This window comes from Mastigoproctus giganteus, chromosome 5 (assembly GCF_048544385.1).
Source record: "Mastigoproctus giganteus isolate SK-2022 chromosome 5, ASM4854438v1, whole genome shotgun sequence".
Taxonomy (NCBI): Eukaryota; Metazoa; Arthropoda; class Arachnida; order Uropygi; family Thelyphonidae; genus Mastigoproctus; species Mastigoproctus giganteus.
In genome coordinates, this window is record NC_143579.1 from 22,339,191 (window position 1) to 22,358,246 (window position 19,056).

The window sequence follows — 19,056 nt, forward strand, 5'->3', positions numbered from 1 at the left end:
CCTTCTCAGCAAAGTGTCCAGTATCCGACTGGACAATTCTTTTTGAGTGGTTTCTTCCAAGCCACCTCAGAAGAACTCCAGATTCTCCTAGAATTTTAATGCACTCAGGAATGCCATCAACCCATACCTTAATCTTAGTCCTAAATCGCCCAGCCAACTGACAAGATACCGGTATAACACCACAATCTGGCCCTTCAGGTTCATTCTGTAAGTTTTTATATTATTTCTTGGTATCGTGTATATTACTTTCAAACAAGTGTATTATTCTTAATCACTTTTACAATTTTATTTTATTCTTAGATATTATTTTTTTCTTTATCTTCAATAATTATTTAAATATTTTTTTATTTTTTTATCGTTAATTTATGTATTATTCTTTTCTTTTGGTCTATTTGTTTAACTTCTTAATGCAAAACTTAATGGGACACAATCGAAATACAATTTTGTGAAGTCATCTTGATTGAAGAAAGAAAATAATTTCCCCTGAGACACAAGTTCTTGGCTGAATAAAGGAATGCAAATTCCTACCTTTAATGGTGCAATTTTGTGAATGAAATTGTCGCTGTCACCCTTCTGTAATTAGACTTAATTACTGTGAAATATGACCCTAAAGTTGAAAGCACGAACGATCTACTCGTAGGAGGTTGTTGACAAGCCAACATTCCTTTCTCAATGGAGTCATCAAATGAGATGTTCGCTTAAAAAATAAATAAATAAAACACAATAGAAAAACAGTGATTATCTTTAATACGATACTTATGAGAGATCGATATCATCATATTATTTCTGGCGCATGCGCAGTAAAAAGGAAAAATATAAAATAAATGGCTGAAACATATTTTTTTATTTGGTTTCTGGCGCATGCGCAGAAAAAATGGAAAATATAAAATGGCTGCAACGTTAATTTTTTTGTTTCTGGCGCATGCGCAGTAGGGGCACAATTCATGTTACATAATGGAGTTTTTAGCCATTTTTTTTTTTTTTTATAGTTCAAGAGTAAGTTAAGTGATTATTATGCCCTGAACTTAGATATATTTTTAGCGTTTTAAGAATGGAAATTCTGTACTCAGCGTAAAAACGAATGCGATAAAAATCCAACAGTTGAAGCAAAAATAAACTGATGAGCTCTTTTAAGAATCTTCATGGTAATGACTAGAGTTCTCCTTTTACATTTTTAAGATGGGGAAAAAAAGTATGAAAATCTTAATTATAAGAAAACTGTTAAGAAAAAAAAAAACATCAATCAGTTTTTGTAAAGTCATAAATTAGAGATGTATGAAAAAGTAAGTGTCCGGTAATATTTAAGTTTCCATAGAGCGGAAAAGTTTCTTCCCCTAAAAAAAAAATGCAATTCTTTCAGTATTCACTAATTAAAGTATTAAAAATTATGGACGTCATTATCACCTTCTCAGTGTTTGTTGAAAGAATGTGATCATCTCCTTACCAGAAACTTTCCCAATGGTATTCTGCAATGGATGGAAGAAAAAAAAAAGTCAAAATTGCCCTTCTAGCGCTTTCTAAAATCGATGCTTTAGATTCAATTCTAAAATCAAAACTTTTATTAGAATTCCTATGAATAAATTTGAAGAAATTCAGGTATAAACTAGGTCAATGGATGTTAAATATTTAAATATGTTAATTGAATTAATAATATTAATCATGCGAATGAAATTAAATAAGATTAATCAAATTTCATAAAATTAACACAATGAGTAAATATAATAGAGATTATATAAATAATTTAGAGATCCAATTTACAAGATCATACTCAGAAGTTCTATTTTTAAATTTATGGCGATCTATTGCCATGATTTAAAGGAAGGGCAAGCCAAGTAATATTGAAGATAAATCCAACATATTTTAATGCCTTTGAGATTATGACTGTCTTTCCAAAAAGGCGGGGCCTCTAAGAAGAGAAACACTTTATTCAACGTGTATATAATAAGTTGTCCTAACTCTGCGCTTCTCAGCAACCAGTAGTTTATGTGCTCCAAGTAATATATCTCTAAATTACGATACGATTGTTTTACTTTGGTGCAGGTTCTGTTTCCGGGATGCGATGTATTTGTCAAAACACGAAAGAAATCAAGAGACTAGAGAAAACGATACTAGCCAGAAGAAAAATTGCTCGAATTATACCGAACGAGCGGTCACTAGACGTAAAATAAGTCTGCTGTATTTCTCGAAAGAGTAGCAATCTATAAAAGCTTTTGTAGTGCTTGAGCATTGGCTCAAGTGGTCTTTGGAAAAGCAGAGAACGTGCATCGCACACAGCAGTAAAAGTGAATTCTTCGCATTTATTTCAAAAGCGGGACGCAAAATCTCCAATTCGGACAAACACTTCTATTTCTTGACCCCAGAAAAACGCTACGAATAGGAAATATAGCGAAATTTAGAGACAATGTTATTCTGTTAGATAAATCTATTTAACTATTCGATAGGACGGTTGAACAAATGGAACATCACTTAAAAAAAAGACATAAACCTATTTATGGAAACATACTGCCTTGTACTATTATTATCCAGCTAATCTGATCATGAGGATATTTTTTTAGAGATTTTTAGAGAATTACTCCTAATCGGAAATCGATCCCTGAGGTTTACAGTGGTAACTGCAGACAAGTTATCTATAGCGAACTTTCCACAATCAACATCAAGATCTTGGATTTTCTCAAGAAGTTGTTTTGGTAAAAACTGTCTGCCCGGGGTGGAGCCTAGCTCCTACTACAGAACGAGATAGACCAATCCTGCTGATTACTCTTTTCTTGAGAGGGACAGAAACTGTCATATTAGGGCCACCCAAGAATTAACTTATATATTAGCGTTTATTACGTCCGTAAAGTGCATGTGTTCTCTAGTCGACTTGCTTGTTTTGCTGGACGAAGAAACTTTACTGTCCACACCTGAGACTGATGAACTCAGCTAAGGAGGGAAAGAAACCCATAAAATGTTCCTCGAGTCACAGACAGGATTTGAACCCCGGTGTTTTTCATATGGTATGGGCAAGACGATGATTGTAACCATTGTGTTACTCGCACAGCCCTGATAGGGGAAGGGGAAAATCCGTCAAAAGATATTTAGGGTAGAGTTTAACTTTTCCGCAGTAACCATTCTTTGGTTCCTCATTTTTGGAGATCTGGGGATTTAAAGGATTGTTGCCAGTGCTGAATTGATGCGGAGAGGACTTGGTATTGATACATGTTGACCTCTAACCTCAGAAACCAGTTGGTGCTGCCAATCCCTAGATTTCTACGCCGTAGAATATATGGTTGGATACAGATACCTTAGAATGTAGTTCCTGGCGTCTGTCAGTTCAAAAGAACATGCTTATTCATTTACCCCCTTGATCGATATAATTTAAGGTGCAGGCTGTGAAACGGGAGCTTTGGATCAAAGGTTACATCCAGATCGGTATGTTTGTTTGAGAAGGCGGGGAGTGGAGTTGGTTCCCTGTATTGTAGGGGTGAGGCCGAGATTGCTTCTCACTGAGTATATTACTAAGTTGATTTATCTGGTTGGATTTCTAGGCCAAATTGGAGGAAGTAATTTGCTGTTTAGTTAAGCTGATGATTTATTATTTTTCTCACATATTGGGGGTTTTCAGACCTACTCCTGTTCTCATAGAAACGAGTGAGAAGTGAAGTGCTGTGAAAAAGATTCCCGAGAGAATCCCTCCATGTAAGATCCTGTATTGATCTTAAGTGCGGATTTCATTATGGATCTTTCGTTGCGGAGTACTTTGTATTTAGAGAGCAGTTAGGAAACACAGAACATATCTTTTGATACGAAATATTCTTCACAAATGTGGAGCAACATTGTGACAATTGCATCAAGGGCGACCTGGTATGTTATCGCTAATTCTACATTCTTTTCAAATGATAGTCGACCTGTCCTTGATTTTGTAGTGATTTGTTCTACTACGAAATGAAGTTGAGTTGTGATGGCAAGTAACATATATTTTTTCTAGAATCTGAAATAAGCAAGGTGCCTTAGCCATGGTTCTGCAATGATTAATCTCAATCGGGATTGAATTTTTGTAATTGGCTGAACTATTTCATTCCACTTTTCCAGATATTGGTAATCAAGTTGCCAGAAGTGAAAGTATTAACAGGTGGTCAATTAGAAACGGACTGAGAGATTTAATAAGGAATTATAGTATATTATCAGCAGCTACAACAAAAGTAGCTGGAGGATATTGGTGGCTGCAATAAGCTGTTCTCTGTTGAACTGCAAAGTGGATAGCACCATTTGGGTGGCTCCGAAGTTGGCAGATCAAGCTATTAGAATTATTTGGTTGGTTTTGAAATCTTGTAATCTGGTTGATCTATTCTTATTGTCTAGCTGTTTTGGAAGCGCCTTTTATTTTGCTTGATCGGATGCTTTCCCAGTACACAGCGTATAGTTTAGTGATGTCTTGCGATTTATTTTTTTTTTGTAATGTAAATATTTTTTGTTGAAATATATAAGTAAATTGAAATATAATTAAAATTTTGGGGTGGTATAATCACAGATGGAGCCCAGAGTTCCACCCTTTAGCTCCTTTTTTTAAATGGATCCCGAAGACCACTGTTTAGGGCTGTATATAAAATTGAGCTCTTTGCAGAAATATACTATTAATACAGAGAAAAATCCTGAAAAGCAATACACTTCGAAGAGTATATTTTCAATATCCTGTCTTCGATTTATTTCGTAAATGAAAAGAAACCAGAATTTTCGTCCATATTTGATATTCCACTCTGAACATTCATAAATATTGATGGCATCCGTGGATGCACAGTCAGCCTCACGCCTTCAGGACGAAGAAATAAAAAAAGAGGCTCGAACAAGAAAAAAATTATTCGGACATTGGCTCCGCACTTGCTCACTAACACGGAACGTGTCTGGAATACAGTGGAAGATACACAATCATGGGGATGCTATATGCTGCGCGCGTGACTTGAGTGAACTTCAAGGGCTTATGATAGAAAACATCATCCGGGTTTGTGGATGTTTTTTTTTATGGTTAGCACACTTTGTAATTTCCACAGTCATCATCTTGCCCGTAGTTTCAGGGGAACCTTGATCACTTTTTTTTTTTTCCTTCTTCACGTTGATGGAAAGACCTAGAGCATAAACCCCTGGGAAATTTACGATTCACTCTCATTATGTTTAGAATGGCATAAATTCTAAAGAACGTGTTGAGGAAAGAGGGCTTATTAATTCTACACGGGTTGAACAGTAGAATGAGCCTCTTATCAGCCCCTGTATGTTGGCTGGTACACGTACATAAAAATTCTGGTATTAATGCGGTCACAGTTATTTTGATCCAGTTGTGTGTACGTGAGGAGACAAAAATGTACGTCAAAACTTAAGCAAGCTAATGAGTGTCATATTAATGCTCGAAATTTATTTATATTTTAAAGTGTTTTAGTCGGTTAAAAGATTAAGAAGAGACACTGCTAAGAGATTGTTTTAAATAAAAGGCGAAGTGGCCCTCGTCACGTAGATTGTTTGAAAGAAGTGCAATACCTTGTAAACTCGTGGTACAAGTGTCTGTTCTGTATAATCAAGGTTTCTTTCTGTATATAATGATAGTCACTATAATTACTGGGCATTATTGCTCTCTATGATAATTTTATTGAATTATAAATATATTTCGGTTGATTTGAAAACATATCATACATTTTTAATTAGCGTTTATATATATTCACCTTTACTATATTAACTAATATTACCGTGGTTTTAACATTGAAAATGAAAATCATCTGCCTAGTAAGTCTAGGTAAAGATATTTTCTTAAAGATGTGTTAAAAAACGGATAAATAATCCAATTTTCCCACATTTTTTATTAAAAACAATAGGCCCTGTAAAGGATGCTTCTCCCCAATACAGAACAGTATTGCAGTAGTGCATACTTTAATTTCGAGCAGTTTGTAAAATACTGTATATTATAAATAAATAAATAAATAAATCTTTATTGTGAAGTAGAATCATATATTTAACATAGAGAGTATAATTTACTCTCTATGCTAGAGCATATCTCTATTTAACAGAACAGTATAAAATGAAGTTTAATGAACATGTTTAAACGTGTATCATACACGTTTAGACATGTTCAATTGAACAATTTATACATAAGCCAATATTAATACTTTTCGTATTTTCAGTTTTCATAAAATAATATTTATTTTTTATTTATTTTAAATCACTTGAAGCTTACTTGTCTCTTCTAACAGCAGGATATGTCACACTCCAGAAATGGAGTGTTCTCATCACCAGTTAAGAAATCGATATAATTGAACATCTTGGTCAGAGGTCTGCATCACGATTTAATAAACACCTTCAAAGCATTCGTGTATGCCATGAAATTTTCTGCATAAGAAGAGATTAGGAGGGTAAAAAATAAAAAAAAAATAAATAAACAGAAGAATTCCTCCCTGCGTGAAATCTCTGTTTCAGGTGAAACTAAGGCAGTTCATCGTCGTATGTTCCTTGATCTGTCCTTGAAAATAATTTAATAAGGTCTCGCTAAGCGAAAGTGTTTATCCAGATTTGACAATTATTGGTAGCCTGTTAGATACGCCTATGGATTTTCAGAAAAGTGTCCAATTTTCCCAAAATTATCCAAAGTTCAAAAGAACTTTGAAATCGTACATCCTTTTTTTATCAATTAGTGCTCCCCAGATCTATTGTTAATAGGGAACTGGACTTATATCAGAAGCATTGACCATATAGATGCGATAGTATGACCACGAAGACCTGAACATCCGATGCAGATGGGTCTGAATTCATTCACCCTTGAAATGTAAGAAAATAAATTGTATATCAAATGCTTTTCCATTTTTGGATAAACAGTGAATGAGAGCCTGGTAAACAGTGGTCAAGAAGAGCATTGCTGTTGTGTAAAATTTCCGCCATCTTGAATCAAATTGGGGAACGAAATTAATACAGAACTGAAGATCGGCTGTTAGTTAGTGATCATAATTTCTTCAATTATCTTTGGTTTAGCATCACTAGTTTAACTTCCGTCCCACTTGCACCTGTCCTATTAAATCTTGAGTTATTTATCTCCATTTCTTCTAAGAGTTTTCTTTTTAAGACACTCTAATCAGAAGGCTGCTTTTCACCTAATGGATCGATAAAGTTTAAAAACCGAAACTGGCAGTAGCCGATTCCTTAAGAATATAACTTAGCACATCTTTTTACATGACATATAGAGTATGCAGATGGCAAACGTGTGAAATTTTAATCTAAGGCTTAGCATTTCTTTCAGCCCTTTTAACTAGGACATTGGCACATAAACAGTTTAAACACTCATGGCTTTTCTAACCACTAGTGCATAATTGCTCGAAAACATCCAATCTCTGATCTCCATCGAACTTCCGTTGGGAATTATAACATCCGGTGGAAATTAGGAAAATTTTATTTCTTTAAAAAAAATGTTTGGCTACAACAACATTTGCAAAATTAGTTTGACCAGAAGAGAGAGGAATTATCACACATGAATACTCCAATTGAAGCTAATTCATGCTTGTTGGCCATCCATTTTGCAAGAACCATCTGTTTTCGTAGGGAAGTGGGTGGCAATAAATAAAATAGCCTTACTTATGGTTGGCAAACACGATTTATGACTTAATCGCCGTAGGGTTCGTAAAACAAGTTATCGCGTACTAATTTCTAACCTATTTCTTCCACAATGCATAAATTCAAATCAGGAAGTAATGCGTATGGAACTGCAGGCAACAAAGACCGTATACATATCGATTCCTCTTCCCTCTCTTTGAATAAATCGCGCGCACATTCTACCCTTCGCTTCTCTAATTGCTGTGTGATGATACTGGAATGAGTGTGTCACATCGCACGCGGGCTTAAACAGTTTTCGGCCGTCTACTTTCTTGGCTTAATTTCGTAGGCAATGTTGCATGAAATTGCCGCACACCAGATAGCATCTCGCGCATCATTCACTACCTGGAACTCGGACACCTTCAAGAATTCTGTATTTAAAATACTTTTCTTGCCTGAGGGCTAGAATGATAAAGCACACTGTGTGGAAGTTTCTTAAGTCTTCGAATAAAGCAACATTTTTTTTTTTTCTGTGTCCCAGAAAAAAAAATCGCCGGTTTATATTTTCATATGGTTTTGGCAGCTTCGTATAAAAGACAGAGGAAAATCATTTAAATTCGTTTTTAAAAGTTTTAAACTATGTCTGTCTCAAAAAGAAACACTAGTCCTTGTAAAGGATGCTTCACCCAAGTACACAAGAACTTTCCAGTCGTGCGTACTTAAATTTCTAGCATTTGGTACAGTCGTGTGTTCGAACCCTCACGAAGACACAAAATACGTCCTTTTAATCGGAGTATAAACAAGCTTTCTTCGTATAAATAAGATTTATAATGCTTGTTCCCACTTATAACAACCAATTTAGGCAAACTGGTTGTTTTTATCTTTTGTTTGCCACTGGTTGCACATTTAGATAAGGGTAAGTGTGGATCAACCAACTAGCATTGTCTCGGAAATAGACAAGTATCAGAGGTCCCACGGTAACCTTTTTCAAACCATGGCCCAGCCGTGTACCTTCATTCATGATGCTATATCTGGCTTGTAATTAATGGTATATAACATAAGTTCCAGCTGTATACATACCCATACATCAACTGAAGACCGCGTTGAACCCACCTAGATTTCATTCCCGAATTTCAGTCCACTTGCTTCCGGGACTTTATTGGGTCTTGGTAAAGCGTTCTATAGTGTTTTTATTCCTCAAATCTTTTGTACGTATACCGATATACAGTCACATGATTCGTGCCTGCCCCTTCAACGAAAGGGACCTTATTGGTCTTCGGAGAGCGTTCTATAGCGTTTTTGTTCCTCAAAAGTTGGGTGTTTCTTCCAGAAAACAGGAAAACAGACTAACAGACTTACAGACTTCGTGTGTTTCCTATTTTTTTCAAAGAACACGAAGAATATTATACAGTGGCATCATTCATGACTGTCCCTTCAAAGAAATATCTCAAAACAGAAAGAAAGATAACACGACCCCTATTTGAAGAGGACTAGAGTTGTTTTACTCATAATAGGATTTACGTATATCTTCCGGCTATTGGTCGCCTCAAGAAGAGGCTCAATTTTTATACCTAAAACAAACAAATCAACCCAAACACGCATATCTCACACACGAGTTAGATGCATACACTAAGTGGCCACTTTATTATGTACACCTATCTAATAAGCGGTATAGGGCCCGTCTTAGCACCACAGCAGCCTGGATTCGTGTCGCACTTCCAAAAGTGTTGAAAGCCTGCCATAGGAAGATTGGTCCACGTTGACTTAATTGCTGTCCACAATTTCTGAAAATTAGATGGGTGTCAATATTTACACCAAAGAGCTCCTTCCACCTCATACCACAAATGTAGTCTCAATTTTATTGTGATGTGGTGAGTGGTGAAGTCAAACTGTACGTTATGAATTGCTTTTTTGGTTACCGTTATTGTATTTGGGTTTCTCTTTGACTGGCTGGTGTATCGCGCATCCATGACCTGTTTCAGTCGACAAGATTGCTATTGGTAAGTTATTTGACCAATTAACTAATGTCGATATATTCAAGATAAGTTTCCATCGAAACAAATGTGTCAGCATCCCTAGTTATCTTCACACCACTTTATATTGCCTGTTAAGACAGCGTGATGCTGTTTCTGGATGAGATCTTCATTTCTGGAAAAAGGATGGGTGTATCTAATAAAGTGGCAACTGAGTGTTAAGATTAAATAGACAGACAGAATATTCCCTAGATACTGTTATAAGACATATTTAGATGTACGCTGTTGTCGATTTAACCGAGGTCAAATGAGACTAAATTTTTCAAAAGCAATAAAAGTATATCTTCAAACTGTGTTCAATCATACCGTGAAGATCTTTTATGAAAATATCCCTCTTTACTTTTATAACTCGCTTTAAATAGAATTCCTCATCCGGATATTTATCTACCTTATTTTCTTAGGGCCCCTTAATATGAATACTTTTTTATTACAGACATTCCAACCACAAATTGTCTTCTCTTCTAAAACGACAATGAAAATCGATTGGTATTTTTTCTGTCGAGATTCCTTGAAATACAGTGGATTTTATTACTTTATTTCTACATCTCAGTTTGTGTTCCAGATGCTGTATTTTAACGAAGTTTTCTCATTGATTTTCTTTCAGTATCAGATGGTCCATCTCGCGTCTCACTCTCCTTAATGACGCCCTAACTACCACCGTTTCTGAGTCGAAATCATTTTTATTTATTTGTTTCCACATAGCTTGACTTGTATCGTGCGCATGAGCGAAGATATTTAATTAATATTTCAGTCCTGACAAATGGATGTGCAGAAAGTACTTAAACATATTAACTTTTTAGATGAAACACTTCAGCGTGAAATCCAAGTGAACCAAGGAACAGTATTTATTTTGCAGAAATATTTGAATTTCTTTCTGAGTGGAGCATTTTTCTCGAATATAATTTTATTAAAATATCTCGGTTGTACTTACGTACATATATCTTATTTATTAGATTGCCTTATACATAAAATAATTGGGAAACAAAGTTTTAAATAGCTATTGACGTTTTGTATACAGCGTGCTTGTAATTAAAGTTCTCATAACTTGAGGCCTCTGCGAACCTAAAGAATGAACTGATTCATCCAACTTTGGAATGTCCGTGATTTCTACCACTGAAAAAAAACTATGACAAATAGGGAAAAAAAGCCTGAATCAGTAATACCCCGACGCCAAAGAGTGTCCAAATCTGCGCCTCGACACTAGTAGTCAGTTTATTCCAGTGATACACAAAGTGCTGCCTGAAGGAAGACTTCATTAGATCCAGCCTCTTATTACACCCCAAAATGTTATATTTGAAACTCTTGGTCATTGTCTCTTCTACTAGTGAAAATAACCCTTAAGTCCTTTTAATCCTGGACCACATTTAAGTCCACTGTCCATCCTAGCTTGTAGGTAATTCCTTAATTTCCGTTCTCTAGGTGCAAAACCTTATATTTAGATTCACAAACGTCAGGTAACCTTTTTAAACCATTCTGGAAGCGATCTAAGTCATTTTGAAACAAAATAACCTTATAATCTACTGGTCGTTCAATCCCTTTCTAGCTTTAAATCGCCAGCAACCTTAAAAAATTATTTCCTTAAGGCAAATAAGAAACAAAAGTGGACGTAACATTGATCCCACAGGTCCTCCACTTGGTCACTGACGATCGTTTTGAAGCAAGTTTCATGTCGGACATACAGATTGAACAGCGATATGTGATTCGTTATTGTGTCAGACAGGGCTTACATGCATCGGAAACAGTTAGAGAGATGAATGAACGTGTGGTAATGAGTGTCTTGGTAGGATGGCCATATTCCGGTGTGAAGTGGTTTCTCCATCAAGACAATGCAGGGCCCCATACGACTAATATATTGCATGCAGTGTTCACTGCCACATTCCCCTTATTCACCAGACTTAGCCCCATGTGATTTTCTTCCTGTTTCCACGTCTGCAAAAAGCTCTAAAAGGCATGTCTTTCAAGAAACATTTAATGCTTGGGTAGGGCAGTGACAGAAGTGTGTAAAGTTCAAGGGAGAGTATTTCGAGAAGGAAAACCGAACAGAAGATTCAGATGATGACAATTAAAATAAGATCTTGCACCAGTCCGCGAATTAAATGATCAAATTTGTTTTTTTTGTTTTCTACTGTTTCATGGCTTCATTACAATGATTAACTAGCTTGGTCAGACAAGATCTTCCTTCTCGAACCCATATTGTTCTCCATCAAGGATTCATTCCTACAGAGATGGTTCTGTCGTATCTTTAACCACAGACTAATTACAGATCGGACACAAGTATCACACAGAAGAGGCAAGTGTAATTTGGCCCGTGTCACTAACCTGCGTCATTCCTGTGATTGCCGCAATCCTCTGAATTAGTTGAACCCTTAAGGCGTCCTCAACGACGCGAGCCCTTGTGGGTAGCACAGTTGGTAGAATCACGGTCATCCCCACACCGGGTGAAAAAGACCTGAGTTCGAATCCCGTCAAATGATGTGAGAATTTTTATGAGCGTTTTTCACAACGTGACTGAGTTAGTAGGTCTCAGACAAGAGTAGCATGATTTTTTTCCCGAAAACTCAGGTTTTTTGTCCAACAAAAAGAAAATCGACCACAGAGCACATGCAATTTACAGACAGTATGCACGGAGCAATATGGTCTCAGTTGCCGATGCTCCTAAAACCCTACTGTCCCTGTATTTTATCTTTTTCAAATGAATTCCATCGTTGCAAAATAAGTTTTTTCTTTTAAACAGGGCCACTCTGAGAAAAAAAATTCACTTCAGAGTTGCACAGAGTTTCTCAGCTGTAGAACTAATCCACACTGCTTTCGTCATAGATTCCTTCCTATCATGTGTGGACAGAACTACACCTTTTTCCAGCATGACCTTATATTTATTGACGAAGTGATCACCTCCTTTATATTTTAAGTCATTAGAACCCATCCCATAGATCACCGTTAGTCGCACATCAGTTTTGAGACAAGCCATATGTGGATAATGCGCCTATAGTTGGGTTGTTGCATCTGCGTGTAACAATCCGACTTCCATTAAAAAGATTTTCACGAAATTTTATATTTACGCCTTTTAGAAAGATCAGTATAGTTTTATTTCCAAATTTCGTTAAAATAGATTAAATAGAAATATGACAATTATAAATTCTTTGTCCGTCCGTCCGCATGCAATAACTCGATTCCCAATTAATGGATTTTTATATATTGCTCCTTGGAACGATTTGTTGACTCTTTCAAATATCATTAAAATAAAATCAATAGAAATCCAACAATTATTACTTATCCACCTATGAACTGTTGGTGAAAATTCCCCCTTCAGTGAAGACATCCTACGACATATAAAGTTCTGTCAAAATAGTTCTGTTCTAGAAATTAGTTCAAACTTGTTCTAGTTCTAAGGGCACTTGAATCTACTTTTTTTTGTCCTTGTCCGTTTCCAATAGGTTGCGTCCTCAAATCTGGCAACCTTTCTAAATCCCTTTGATGTTGTAAGATCTCATCTCGATGCTTTCTTCTGTCGGTACCCTTTCAACGCTTGCGATGTGCTTCTAGCATTTTGTAAGAACAATTTCTCAAGCAACGTTAGTCTTTGATCTGAAGAGACATGCCTGTCATCAGCAATATCATCAGTTTTTCAAATGCAGAGAGCACCCTATTTTTATTTCTGTAAATCTCCCAAACAATATACAAAATGCAAGGATTTTACATTTCTTTTATTTATACATGCCATAATCATAAATATATTGCTTATATTTGAATATATATATATATTTAATTCTATTATAAAGCGTTCTTTTATTAATATATTTTTTCTTTTCCCTTTTCATAATTTGAATAGTTCGAGTGTCCCCAACTTTGCTTCTCACTTATTCAACCAATATTTGAAAACACTACAAAATCAGTGTCATAACCTTCGTAAACGGTGCCGATTATAAAAAATATGGCTTCCTTCGTGTCTTGCGCAGTCTGCAGATTTGAATGGTTTTTCCTCCTGAAAACTTTGGCTTTTCATTCAGCAAACAGCAAATCGACTACAGAACGCATTCAATTTATAGACATATTGTAAAATTTATTATTGTCCATAACGTGTGGACAGACCACAGCATTCATGGTTATGTCAAAAACAACCAATGGTTCAAGGCGAAACCACGATAAACAACTCCAACCATCACCCTGCCTCCCACAAACTTCATATCGTACCTGGGTGGGGCATAAGACCTACCAGGTGTAAGGTGTATTTAGTGTCAGACGGCACCAGGGGTTTCCCCCATCTCCGCGTAGTTTTCATTGTGGGTGTACCAGTTCACTGGAAATGCCAGAGTGTAAAAGTGTATGGATATTGTATATGTGTAGTGTCGTGTACCGTTGTTCATCTGGTTGTTTAGCCGCTGGACCCCTGCTGAGGCCCAACGTTGCCCCACCTTTGCCCCGTGGAGGCAGACCAGGAACCCAGTAGGCTTAAGTTACTCTGGCAGGTCCTGCCACCTAATTTCCTAAGATTTCAGTGGCTAGGACCTAAAAAAAAAAAAAAAATTATTGTATTTTTATTGCATGCATATATGCGTGCATACAAGCACATATATACACACATGCACATATGTACATCATACATGTGCCAACGTCAATCGTGCGGTTGACGTCACTTGAGTTGGGTGCATATATGCGTGCATACACATACCAACGTCAATCGTGGGGTTGACGTCGCTTGAGTTGGGCCAGAACGTGGGTGAAGATATTTTGGATGTATTTAAATTTAGGTGTGTGGGGCTTCGCTAGCGTGAAGATAGAGAGGGGGGTGGCTGAAGACTGGGGGGAGAAAGACAGAAGTATGGAGCCAATAGGGAAGACAGCCCCAAGTTTCAGTGTGGCATGCCCATGCCCCACCAGAGTAGAAATGAGGGGGGGAATAGGGTTTAAAGGTGAAGGGGGCTAGGGTGCCCTCTTCAGGCTGCCGTGAGGCTTTGGGAGCTAGGCTGCAGTTTGTTGTTTGTTGTCTCTCTCTTGTCCACTTGATTCAGACTGGGACACTCATGAGGCAATCCCTGTCTTTTTTTTTTTTTTTTTTTTTTCCGTTGATTCTCTTTTCTTCTTATTTTCTTTATTCCTTTCTTTTCCATTCATTTTCTTTTCTTCCACAGTTTTCTTTTCCAGGAGTTGTCTCTGTCTTATGCGATTTATGTTACTGTATTATCGGTCTCGGTGTATGGCAATTAATACCCTTCTCCTTGTGAAGAGGTCCTGTGCATACTGGGAGAGCGCGCGGTACTCCTCTTCCGTGTCAATGAAATGATGTTCAAGTCCTTTGGGGAGGTAGAGTGTAGAGTGTAGAGTGTGTTTAGTGTCAAACGGCACCAGGGGTTTCCCCCATCTCCGCGGGCTATACATTGTGGGTGTGAAACAGAACACTGTCAATGCCAGAGGTTTAAAAGTGTATGGATTTTATACATGTGTAGTGTCGTGTACCGTTGTTCCTCTGGTCATTTAGCCGCTGGGCTCCTAATGGGACCCAACGTTGTCCACACTCTGCCTCGTGGAGGCAGACCAGGTACACCACTATTATAGTTATTTACTCTGGCAGGTCCTGCCACCTAATTTCCTGAGATTTCAGTGGCAAGGACCTTAAAAAAAATAATAAATAAATAAATAAATAAAATAAAAATAATAATAATAAAAAAAAAAAAAACGTTATAGTTATGGGTCAGCCATAAGAAGTACTATTTATGCAAATAAATGTTGTTAAGTTTTTGGGTGTAGGGCTCATGCAATTTAACAATGGTTCAGACACTAGTAATTATAATTAAAAGAGAGAGAGAGGGGTAGGGAGACTGAAGGCTGGGGGGAAAAGACAGAAATAAGGGGTCCATAGAGAAGATAACCCCCAAATCAGTGGAGCAGGCCCATGCCCCACCAGAGGGAAGAGAGGGGCGGCGAGGGGAGGAGGAGACCAGAAGTCACCTCCCCCTCCCGCCCGGGGAGTGGAGGCAAAGGGCCACGCAAGGGAGCGTGGCTTAAAAAAAAAAAAAAAAAAAATTCTATAGAGTCCCAAAGGAAGGTCTTGTATCAGTCCAAGAATGGTTAGTTTAGTCGTGGTGCCTGTTCTTGATCCCTGTAGATAGCAATAAGTGTCCTCCTTCGGGTGAACAGTCCCTGGGCGAATTTTGTCAACTCCTTATACTCCTCTTGCGAGTCCAACAGGTTTGATTCCCTGTCGCGAGGGAAGTAAGTCAGCTTTGTCATCAGGAGGCAGCGGAGATCCCCATAATTTTCACAGTTGTACATTATGTGAGACCATGTCTCCACTTCCCCACAGACACAGCAGGGATCGTTTACTAATTTAAAACTGTTTAGTTCGGCATTCAGGGCCCCATGACCTGTTAAAAGATACGTAGTGTACAGTCCAGGGTGAAACCATGATGGTGCTTTTGGGTATAATCTTCAGACATCAGGCAGAAATTTCCTCGTTATTTCCCCTTTTGTGGATTCTGACCACCTATCCTGCCAGACCTGCTGTAGGTGGGTGGCGAGTTTTGTTTTCTCTCTTTTTAGGTTTCCTGTAGGGTCAATGGAGTGGCCCAGGAAAGTGCAGGGAAGCCCTTTTGCGAGATGCTGCACCATGGCACAACGCACCACCTCGAGATCAAGGGGGAGTGCTCCCGCCAGAACCTGCAGAGCATGTGTACTCACAGTGCAGCAGGCCCGTGTAATAGAGAGGAGTATTGTCCGTTGGATGGAATCGAGTGTCCTTCTGTTAACTGCAGTAGTTGCTTTCTGGAACCAGATGGGTGACGCGTAAGTTATGGTGTGCCTCTTGAGTCCCCAATCCCTTTTAGCTATTCTTGAGACGAGGGCAGAATATCTCCTTATTTTCTCTCGGATATGTTTCAAGTGTGGGTTGAAAGATTGATTCTTGTCCTGTATGATTCCTAGATATTTCATCTCACTGACTAGTTTGATAGTTGTATTTTCTACTTTAATTTGCGGTGGTCTACAGAGATTTAATGTTCCTTTCAGTAGCATTGAGAAGGTTTTCCCCGGTGAGATCTTAAGAAAATGGACCTTCATCCAGTCTTGTAGAATTTGAATTGCTCGATTTGCCTGGGTTTCCAATTGAAGTCGATTGTCTGCGGCAACAGTCAGTATCAGGTCATCTGCAAATGCCTGTGAGTGGACTTCCCCCAAGTCGAAGGACAGAAACTCATCCAATACCATACTCCAGAGGAATGGTCCCAGTACCGATCCCTGGGGGCAGCCCCTGTAAACAGGTCTGGTCAGTTTCTTGTACGGAGTCACTACTTGTATTTTTCTCTTGGATAAATATGACTTCATTATTTTGTAAAGGTTGATGGGTGTTTTTGCCTTCCGCAGCCTGGCTAGGACGCTCGGCCACCAGATGGTGTCGAATGCCCCAGCAAAATCAACCGAAATAACCAAGACATACTTCCTATCACAGGCAGCAGCCAAACTTAGGAGGCTGTTGAGAGCATCCACTGTTGAAGTTCCGGGTTTGAACCCAAACTGTGTGGGCATCACGAGATTTGCAGCTCCATAGTGGTGCAGGAGTCGCTTGTGAAGCATCTTTTCAAGGAGTTTACTAGCAACTGGGAGCAGGGAAATTGGCCGGTATGATTCGGGTTGTTCTGGTGGCTTCATTGGATTTTTTAGAATTAATTTGACGTTGGCCATTTTCCAGTCGGCTGGAAAGACTCCTGTCTTCAGGCATGTGTTGAAGAGGTTTAGTAAATTCTGCGGAGAGATGTCTACTACTTTTTTAATAATCTCCGGCTCCAGAAGATCTGGGCCTGGGCATTTTTTATTCCTTATTTGTTGCGCTGCCTGTTGAAATTCTTCTAAGGCAAAAGGTGGTTCCATTTGGTCTATATGATATGTTTCATTTCCATCGCAGATCTGCAGTTGTTCTGGTAGTTGCGGGTGTGCTGGTTTTTGGAAAATCACATCGAGGATGTTGGTGATAGACTGTTCCCAGGGTAAGCAGAAGGCCTGGGAGCAATTAGTCAGCAGAAGGCCTGGGAGCAATTAGTCAGCACGACTGGAAATGCCGACCCCTGGGGGGGTGGTGTACAAAGTCACTACGAATAAAATCCCCAGGGGTCATGACCTCGACCCGCACCCCGCAGGGAACATTGGCCGGCATTTCCAGTCGTGCTGACTAATTGCTCCCAGGCCTTCTGCTTACTTTTTCGTATTAACTCAGTGTATCTGTTTCTCACTGCTGCGTATCTTTGTCTGAGTGCTGTTACTTCCACTTCCGGCCAGGTACGTCTTGCCCTTTGGAATTGTTTTCTTGCCTTTATGACTTCTCTTCTGAGGTTCTGAATGTCCCGAGTCCACCAAGGGACTGCACCAGGTGTGGGCAATTTTCGCTTCATCGCAGCCTCACTGGCCGCTATTATGGTCTTGGTAATTTTTATCTGGATGTCGTCTGGGTCTTCTTGTCCATCCGCTTCAATGCGGTGTTGGCATAAGGTTCGAGTCAGCAGTTCCCCAAAGAGTCTCCAGTCAGCTTTGTTTACTGCAAAGCGGTTAAGCATCTGTTTGGCTATTGGTGTTCTATATAGAGATCGGTTGATTTGGAAGGTAATCACTCTGTGGTCAGACGTGGTCCAGGAGTCTTGGACTGTCCAGCCAGTGATGTGTCCTGCAAGGTTTCCCGTGGCAAGGGTGACGTCAATTGTTGCCTCCCACAGAGTATTACAAAACGTAGGTAGGTGGTGAGGCCTGTTTAGGACTGTCAAGGGAGAATTCGCCAGGAACTCCTCAAGACGCTGCCCATTTCCAGTGCCCCTTCTGTCCGGTGTTTGGCTGTGCCAAGCCGGGGAGCGGCAGTTTACATCCGCCCCTACCAAGATCCGTTGGCCTGGAAGAGTGTCCAACACAACTTGGAGGTATCTCGTGGCAAATGTTATTTCTTCCCCCGGCCTACAATACAAGGCAATCGCGTAGAAGGATCCCAGGGGTGATATTATATGGGCACAAGCAGCCCAGCCTGTGCAGAGTTGTGTGATACGGGTGGCAGTAATGGCTGGATTGCGGATCACTATGGCCGCTTTTGGGGTCTCATTCTCAGCCTGTATGATTTTATATGCTATTGGATAGCCTCTTACTTTTTTGGAGTGGGTGTAGGGTTCCTGCAACAAGAGGATGTCGGCATTTTCCTCGTCCGCTATTTTTCTGAGTTGTTCAGGCACTGCTCTGGCATGGTGTGCGTTTTGTTGTAGTATTAACAGCTTGGTTGTATTGAACTTTTTAAATTGTATTGCCATAATCAGTCCTCATTTGGTATAAACTCTTTATCTTGTTGTACATCGGACATTTTGGATCCCTGATGGAATGGGTATGTTCGAGCTTTGAGGATTTACAATTCACACAAACCGGTTCTTGCTCCTTGTTTGGACAGCTGTTGTATTCATGCCCTTTGCTAGAGCAGTGTCCGCAAGTTGGTGTGATCTGAGTGCATGTATGGGAGGTGTGG

General features: G+C 38.8%; 1 protein-coding gene across 1 annotated transcript; it reads right to left on the reverse strand.

Moving 5' to 3' along the window:
* Window positions 1-17,653: 17,653 nt before the first annotated feature.
* LOC150085234 (uncharacterized) lies at window positions 17,654-18,847 on the reverse strand. Its single transcript, XM_090373875.1, has one exon. The coding sequence runs from the start codon at window positions 18,845-18,847 to the stop codon at window positions 17,654-17,656; it is 1,194 nt and encodes a 397-aa protein (XP_090230001.1).
* Between the last annotated feature and the right edge of the window lie 209 nt (window positions 18,848-19,056).